At 51.3% G+C, this 8959-nt stretch overlaps 1 protein-coding gene across 1 annotated transcript in view; it reads left to right on the forward strand.

Annotated features, from left to right (window-relative positions):
* Nucleotides 1–8959, forward strand: part of kctd9a (potassium channel tetramerization domain containing 9a) — a 12810-nt gene that overhangs the window by 2710 nt on the left and 1141 nt on the right. Inside the window, exons 4-11 of the mRNA XM_020524518.2 lie at nt 198–256; nt 468–596; nt 1336–1403; nt 1760–1855; nt 3161–3310; nt 6168–6273; nt 7066–7199; nt 8560–8959. The exon at nt 8560–8959 is cut by the window's right edge and continues 1141 nt beyond it. Of these exons, the coding sequence (XP_020380107.2) occupies nt 229–256; nt 468–596; nt 1336–1403; nt 1760–1855; nt 3161–3310; nt 6168–6273; nt 7066–7199; nt 8560–8676 (828 nt within the window). The 5' untranslated portion in view covers nt 198–228 and the 3' untranslated portion in view covers nt 8677–8959. The remainder of the gene's footprint in view (nt 1–197; nt 257–467; nt 597–1335; nt 1404–1759; nt 1856–3160; nt 3311–6167; nt 6274–7065; nt 7200–8559) is intronic.

An 8959-nucleotide genomic window follows, 5' to 3' on the forward strand; every position in this document is an offset into this window, starting at 1 on the left:
CAGTGTAGAGGGAGCTTTAGTCTGTATCTAACCCCGTGCTGTCCCTGTCCTGGGAGCTTTTGATGGGCGAGCTTTACTCTATCTCAGTATTTTGCAGAAGGGTTGGCGTGTTTGAAAAGTGAATGTGCTCAAGGACAGCCGCATTGCTTTGGCCGCCCAGCCCATTAACTTTGCGATTAATTTCTTGTCGCCCGCAGGAGCACTTTAGTGAATAAGGAGCCAGAGAGTATGCTTGCTCACATGTTCTGTGATAAAGGTGAGTCTCTCCGTGTTCTCGGGACGTGTGAGCTGATGTTTGTTTAAAACCCTCTGCTGATTGATGGAAGCACTGCCGAACATCTCATGCCAGTGTGTCTGGATAGTCTGGACCTGCCTAACGCTGTGACTGTTCTTGTCTCCTGCTGACTCCCTTTACCGTCCCTCCCTCGTCATTTTGGTCGCTCCCTGGCTGGCTGTCCTGCAACAAGACGCGTGGGGCAACAAGACCGACCACCAAGGGGGCTTCCTCATCGACCGGAGCCCTGAGTACTTCATGCCGATCCTGAACTACCTGCGGCACGGCCAGCTCATCGTCAACAAGGGCCTGAACCTGCTTGGTAAGCTTACCCCTGCGTTCGGGCCCGGGCTACAGCAAACCTTCAGAAGCCCTGTGAGAGATGCCGCTGCGACCTCGGAAGGGTTGTCATGGGTCTGGGAGGAGCTGAGTAAACAATGCAGGCAGCAAACATTGGCCTTCAGCTTTCAGGAGAAAGTAGGGCGCACTCTACATTAAGAAATGCTTTAAGCGTCGGGAATGTAGCGATCGTGAGCGACTTCAATCTGCACGCAGTCTGGGTAAGCCCATTACAGTGGAGGAAGAATTCCTGGCATGTGCATTTGGTGTACCGTGCCAGGAGACAACTTGAGGGCACCGGCTACGTCTGCAATCATAGAAGAAAAGCTCCTTATAAATTGGGAGCAGCTCGACTGTCAGCACTGCTGCCTCACAGCGCCAGGGACCCGGGTTTGATTTCCCCAACCTCGGGTAGCAGTGTAGAGTTTGCACATTCTGTGTGGACTCGATGGGCTGAATGGCTTGCTTCCGCGCTGTAGGGATTCCACGCGTAATTCCGTTCTAAAGTAGTTTTTTAGGGCACGGGGGCCATAATGTTTTCCATGAAGTTTGAGAAGCAGTGTAGTTCAATCTGAATAAGGGCAAATGCCGGTGGTGGGAATTTATGGGCCTGCGTACTACTGGTGAGCTCCTGCAGATACCTCTGTCTGGAGCTTGCAGGCCCTGGATACCGTTGAGGAGTTCTCGTGGCAGTTTACGTGGCCTGTCCTCATCTCTTGCAGGTGTCCTCGAGGAAGCCAAGTTCTTTGGCATAGACTCGTTAATTGAACAGTTGGAACTGTTGATTAAGGTAAAGGGGCTGAATGGCCTTTGCTGTGCTTGGAAGCTATTCTGTGTGTGTGTGAGTGTGCATACATCACGTCACTAGCATCAGATCTACCTGTATTGTGATTATCGTCATTGCAAATGAGTAGCGTGCTCCTGATGGGCCAAATAGCCTTCTCCTGTTCCTTAAACCTGTGGGGGCTTGAGAGAGCCTTCGCTGCTGCTGCTAGTGCTGGAAGCCTGTTGAGCTGGGTACCAGGGAAGCAGAGTCTGGCTCTGTCACACCGTGTGCCGTCCTGTCCTTGGCCACCCACTGTGACAATGGCAAGATCAGGTACCAGAGCTCCGGCTAACCCGATTTTGTTTCGCTTCCTTCCGCAGAACTCCCTGCCTGCCGAAGACCACTCTCCCATCTCCCGGAAAGAGTTTGTCCGCTTTCTGCTGGCCACGCCCACCAAGTCGGAGCTCCGTTGCCAGGTGACCGGTGGGGGATGGTGGGGAGGGGGCTGCGTTCCGGAGCATTGAGAAGCCGGACTCTGGTCGTGCAGAGGTTACTCGTGAAGCGCCTTTTCCCCACCCTTCTGCTGCTGTCAGTTCCCAGCACTGGGACTCCCTGAACCTGTGCTGCAGGTCGTGCCACACAGTGCCGTAGATCCTTGTTTTCCACTTCCAACAACACTTTATGGAGGCAAGGGAGGAGATTGCAAGGGCCCTGACATTCATTTTCAAATCCTCTGCCAGGTTTGAACACGTTCTTTATTTTTTGAGGAGGTGACTCGGTGTGTGGATGAGGATAATGCAGCGGATGTAATTTACATGGACTTCAGCGAAAGTGTTTTTGCATAAGAAACAGGAGCGGGAGGAGACCATCTGGCCCCTCGTGTCTGCTCTGCCATTCGATAAGATCATGGCTGATCTTTTCATGCACTCAGCTCTGCCCTCTCACCATAACCCTTAATCCCTTTGCTGTTCAAAAGTCTATCTTCGCCTTAAAAACATTCAGCAAGGTAGACTCACCTGCTTCACTGGGCAGGGAATTCCACAGATTCACAACCCTTTGGGTGAAGATGTTCCTCCTCAACTCCGTCCTAAATCTGCTCCTCCCCTTATTTTGAGGCCGTGCCCCCTCGTTCTAGTTTCACCCGCCAGTGGGAACAACCTCCCTGCTGCTATTTTACTGATTCCCTTCATCGTTTTACAAGTTTCTATAAGATCCTCCCTCATTCTTCTAAATGCTAATGAATGTAGTTCCAGACGACTCAATCTCTCCCCATAAACCAACCCTTTCAAGTCTGCAGTCGAACTAGCGACCCTGCTCTGCACCCACTCCAGTCCCAGTACGTCCTTTCTCAAGGAAGGAGACCAAAGCTGGTCACAGTCCTCCAGGCGTGGCCCCACCAGCACCTTATACAGCTGCAGCGTCACCTCCCTGTTTTTAAGCTCCACCCGTCTATATTCCATTTGCCTTCTGATCTTCCTGCTGGACCTGCAAGCCAACTTTTTGTGATCCATACACAAGGGACACCCTGCACAGCAGGCTCCACACCTTTTGACAAGGCGTCACGTGGGAGCCCGGGGGAAATCCGGCAGGCTGCGTTCAAAATTCCCCCCGTTGGAGGCTGCGAGCGATGGTCGAAGTGTCCAGTGCCCCCCTGCCACACCTCCCCACCCCCAGGGGTTAGGCGCTGTGTGCCCCCTGCAGGTCATGGAGTAGGGTCCTCCTTGCCCTGTCACCTTGAGTGAAATAACTTGTCTCGACCCTGCCTCCTCCTCTCCACCCAGGGCCTGAACTTCCGCGGGACTGATCTGTCGCGACTGGACCTCCGCTACATCAACTTTAAGATGGCGAATCTCAGCAATTGCAATCTCAGCCATGCCAACCTCTGCAGTTCGAATCTGGAGAGGGCGGACCTGTCTGGTGCTATACTCGACGTGAGTGTCTGCTTTATCACTGATCTCACTTCACGGGGGGTGGGGCCAATCAAGGTGGCGGGGGGCGGTGCTGCTTTGTCCCTGGATGGTGTCGAGCTTCTCCAGTATTGTTGGAGCCGCCCTCACCCCATCCAGGGCAAACGGGGAGTATTCCATCACACCCCTGACTTGTGCCTTGTCGATGGTGGGACAGGCTTTGGGAGGGAGTCAGGAAGGGAGTTACTCGCTGCAGGATTCCCAGCCTCTGACCTGATCCTGTAGCCGCTGTGTTTATTATGGGGCTGGTCCTGTTCAGTTTGTGGTCAGTGGTAACCCCCGGATGTTGATGTTGTGGGGTTTGAGGGGATTCAGTGATTATGCTATTGAATGTCAAAGGGCAGTGGTTAGATTCTTTAAAGACTGCATTGACTTGTACTCCCTGGAAAGTGGAAGAATGAGAGAAGGTGTCTCGTCGGAACATGTGGAATCCTGATGGAACTGAACAGGCTAGAGCCGGGAAGAATGTACCTAAAATTGGGGAAGTCCAGAACTAGGGGTCACGATCTTATTCAAGGGGTAAGCGAATTCAGGACTGAAATGGAGAAGAATTTCTTCAGTCAGAGTTGTAGAATTCTCTCCCACAGGAAGCTATCGGGCCCAGTTCATTAGATATATTGAGGAGGGAGCTGGGGGTGGCCCTTGTGATTAAAAGGATACAGGGAGTAAACGGGAGTGGGAGACTGAAACTGCAAGATCAGCCATGATCGTATTGAACAGTTCTGCAGACTCGAGGGGCCGAATGACTCACTTCTGCACCTACTTTCTACGTTTCTGTCTTGCTGGAGATAGTCACTGCCTGTGGCACAAATACTTTCAGTCCATCCGGGGAATTAAATGCATTAAAAGGTACAGAATAGGACCAGGGGTAGGATATTCGGCCCCTTCAGGCCTCCTGCCCCATTCAGAACGAGCGCACCTGATCACTGACCTCAACTCCACTCTCCTGCCCCACTCCCTGAGAGACCGTCTACCGCCAAAACAGAAATTGTGTCAGGTATACATAGCGTCTGTAGAGAGAGAGGGAGAGAAAGCAGAGCTAACGTTTCCAGTCCAGGAACTTCTATCCACCTCAGTCTTAAATCTATTCACCATTGGAGCATTTACAACCCCTCTGTGGAGCACGTTGAAGGACATTCCACCTCCTCTCAGTTCCAAACGATCGACACCTTTATCCTGAGAGCATTCTACCTTCTTCCTGTATTCTGGATACCCCAGCTGGATGGGGTTAACAATACCTCAACGCCGACTCTGTTGAGCCCTTGAGAATGTTGTACATTTCAATGAGATCACCTCCCGTTCTTCTAAACTCCAGAAGATTTCGAGTCAATGTACCCAGCTTCTCATTCTCGGGAGAGCCCTGTTATCCCAGGGATCGATCTGGTCAATCTTTGCTGGACAGGGCCCCAGCTCAAATGTGGAGACTAAGCCTGGTGCATAGTATTTCATTGCACCAAAACCCCGCATATTTGGAGCAGGACTTCCTTATCCTTTGTTTTGCACTTGAATTTTGTGAATAAACCAGGAATATAATGTCCTTTCAGGAAGGAAACTGCCATCCTCATCTGGTCTGGCCTACATGTGACTCCAGACCCACAGCAATGTGTGGTTGACTCTTAACTGCCCTCTGGGCAATTAGAGATGGGCAATAAATGCTGCCTGGCCAGCAACGCCCTCATCCCGTTAATAAATAAAGAAGGTATTCTTCAGACTGGAGGCCTTTGACCAGCAGTGTGCCACAAGGATCGGTGTGGGGTCCACTGCTTTTTGTCATTTACGTAAATGTTTTGGATGTGAACATAGGAGGTATGGTTACTAAGTTTGCAGATGACACCGAAATTGGAGGCTGTGGTGGACAGTGAAGGTTATCTCAGAGTACAACGGGATCTTGATCAGATGGGCCCATGGGCCGAGGGGTGGCAGATGGAGTTCGATTAAATAAATGTGAAGGGCTACATTTTGGGAAAGGCACATCAGGGCAGGACTTATACACTTAATGGTAAGGCCCTGGGGAGTGTTGCTGACAAAGGGACCTTGAGGTGCAGGTGCATAGTTCCTTGAAAGTGGAGTTGCAGGTAGACAGGGCGGTGAAGGTGGTGTTTGGTACGCTTGCCTTTATTGGTCAGTGCATTGAGAATAGGAGTTGGGAGGGTCATGTTGCGGCTGTACGGGACATTGGTTAGGCAACTTTTGGAATTCTGCATTCAGTTCTGGTCTCCCTGCTTTAGGAAGGATGTTGTAAAACCTGAAGGGGTGGAGAAAGGTTTTACAAGGATATTGCCAGGGTTGGAGGGTTTGAGCCATAGGGAGAGGCTGAATAGACTGGGGCTATTTTCCCTGGAGTGTCCGAGGCTGAGGGGTGACGTTATAGAGGTTTGTAAAATCATGAGGGATTTGGATAGGGTGAATAGACAAGGTCTTTTCCCCAGGATAGGGGAGTCCAAAACTTGGAGGGCGTAGGTTTACGGCGAGAGGGGAAAGATTTAAAAGGGACCTGAGGGGCAACACTTTCACACAGAGGGTGGTGCCTGTATGGAACGAGCTGCCAGAGGAAGTGGAGGAGGCTGGTACAATGACATTTAAAAGGCATCTGGGTGAACACATGAATAGGAAGGGTTTAGAGAAAGATAGACCAAATGCTGACAGATAGGACTGCATTAATTTAGGATGTCTGGGTCGTAACGAATGAGTTGGACGGAAGGGTCTGTTTCTGTGCCGTATGACTCTTTTATGTTGACGATTTGAAAACCAGTCGCTCCTCGTGCGCAATGTGGATTAATGTCTGGGTTTTTCTTTCCCTCCCCACCTTCTGTTTTGCCAGGGTGCTAACCTCCAGGGGGTGAAAATGCTGTGCTCTAACGCCGAGGGGGCATCGCTGAAAGGCTGCAACTTTGAAGACCCCTCCGGCCTTAAAGCCAACTTGGAGGGTAAGTCGACTCACACTCTGCGTTCGTGTGGCCCCTCTCACCACTTTTCGGGAAGAGATCCAGAGCGGTTCTGGGAGGGAGGAGAGAAATGCTGTTTTAACGTAGCGGCCACACTTGTCACACAGCAGCAACTGTTGTGGTACCGCGCACCTAATTTTACAAAAACCCAAAATTGCTGTTGAACAGTGGGTAAATATTGCTCAGGGAACTTGGGAGAACTTCCCAGCTTCCCTTACTGAAGACCTCCGGTTTAATGACTGACTGATTGATTGGAAAGTTGGAGATTATGTACAATAAGTGCTTGCTTCAGAGTTATGATTGCATATCCGAAAGCCCCAGTGTTAAGTGTTTAGTGATTCATAGGTACCCAGAGGAATCAGTATTAAAGTCAGAGTTAGGTTACATTGGATATTCTTCCTCTATGATCAAAGCAATTGAAATACTAGAGCCTAGGCATACAACACTCTGCATTTCTAGCTGAAGTAACTTGGAAAGATGGAAGGCATTGTACAAGATTATAAAAAAAAAAAGTGGACTCCTGCATTGAGCTACCACTGACATTCAGAGCCACTGCCAGAAAGGAGCAGCTTTAGGGTAGGGCAAGCCTAGGAGGAGGGGAATTGAGTGAAAAGAAGAGGAGATGGAGGCACTGCCAGACCTGGGGGGAGGTGGAAAGCGAGGAGGGGGCAAGGCCCAGGAGCCCCACGGGGAAAGGCAGCGAGGTTCGCCATGGGGCAGCCGGATGAGCTGCGCATGCCTGGGGTCGGTAAACCCGCTGTTGGATTTCTTCAGGGGCGAACCTGAAGGGAGTGGACATGGAGGGGAGCCAGATGACCGGCATTAACCTGCGGGTGGCCACCCTGAAGAACGCCAAGCTGAAAAACTGTAACCTCCGAGGGGCCACACTGGCTGGGACAGACCTGGAGGTGAGCGCGCCGGGAAATCCCCGCTCTGATTGCGCACGCGCGTGTGTCCCGCAACGCCGGAAACGGGAGAGTGGGGTCCCGGAAGTGGAACTGTTCAATCAGTTAGCCTCTTTCAGCTCTCTGGAAAGCAGTGAGACCGTTCGTCTCCCCGCTCCTTCCTCCTTAGCCTTGTCTTTACCAAGCAGGTACCTTCAAATGGTTCAGTTGCGCAGTGCAGAAGAGGCCGTTCAGCCCATCGAGTCTGCGCCGTCCTGTCGCACTGATCCAACAGTCTTCAGTGTTATGACATTTCAAGTGCTTTTCCAAAGTACATTTTGGGGCTTTCCACCCTCAACTGCCTTCCCAGGTAGTGTGTTCCAGATTCCTCCCTTTGAGCCTCTGCGTTTTACTTTAAAATGATGCCCCCCCCTTCTTGTCCACCTTCTCGTAAGGGGAGACGCTCTCTTATTCCCTCCCCCCCCCCCCCCCCCCCCCCCCCCCCCCAACCCAGTCCATTCCCCTCATAATCTTACATACCTCTATCAGGTGCCCCCCTCAGCCTTCTCTGCTCCAAAGAAAACATCCTGAGCTTATCCAGCCTCTATCCAGCTCCGCCCCGGGCAACGCCCTGGTGAATCTCCCTCTGCACCCCCCACCTCCGGTACAATCCCATCCTTCCTATAGTGCGGGAACCAGACCTGCACACAGTACTCCAGCTGTGACCGAACCAAAGTCCTGTCTAGCTCCGACATTAACATCCCCGCTGTTATAACCTATACCACGACTGATAAAAGCAAGTGGCCCATCTTAACAATCCTATTACCCTATCCTGCGCCTTGGAGGATCTGTGGACAAGATCCCTCTGACCCTCTGAGCTACCTAGAGTCCTGCCCATACACTGAGTACTCCCCTTATCTTGTTCCCTGTTCCGAAGGCACCTCTGCCACTGATCGGACCAACTGATCTATATCCTGCTGTAATCCACACCTCCTTCCCCATTGTGAACCACCCAGCTAATCATTGTATCATCTGTAAACAGACTTATTCTCTCCCCACACACACAATTGTCATTTCTTTTGTTTAAATGTGAAATGTATACTTTTGTCAGAAAAGGTGACTTTGGTGTGCAGCGTCATCTATATTTTGCATGTTGCAAGCTTACCAATAAAGCAACATCAACTTGGCCCAAAATACAAACCGTACTCCCCTAAACTGTGTGTATTCTCTCCTGCTAAAGGAGAGAAAAAGGAGTATTTGTGTTGCAGGGATATGGAAATATTGACTTCTGGGCCTGCACCTTTTTGTCATTCTAATGATGAGCACTGTGGTCACCTTTCCCATTGAATCCAGACTAATCCGTCCCCATCTCATTATCTTCCAGAATTGTGACCTGTCTGGCTGTGACCTGCAGGAGGCGAACTTGCGAGGGTCCAACGTGAAAGGTGCCATCTTTGAAGAGATGCTCACCCCTTTGCACATGTCTCAGAGCGTCAGATAGATGGGAGAGGAGGAGGAGGTGGTGAGGGGATGGTGAAACAAAACTCTGACCCTCCTCTCCCTCCCTCCCACTGGCTCCCCCTTCCTTTGGGGACGGACCCCCACTCCCGCCCACAGACTCACTTCGATCCACCTGGAACCTGCAGGGCTGAGCAGCCATTGAGCTTCAAGGAATGGCTTTATCACCCAGCTGCCACCTCCCTATCACCACTTCCTCCCCCCAAACACTCTCTCTCGCGCTCTGTCTGTCTCTCTCTCGCGCTCTGTCTGTCTCTCTCTCGCGC

This window comes from Rhincodon typus, chromosome 40 (assembly GCF_021869965.1).
Source record: "Rhincodon typus isolate 14 chromosome 40, sRhiTyp1.1, whole genome shotgun sequence".
In the NCBI taxonomy this organism is placed as follows: Eukaryota; Metazoa; Chordata; class Chondrichthyes; order Orectolobiformes; family Rhincodontidae; genus Rhincodon; species Rhincodon typus.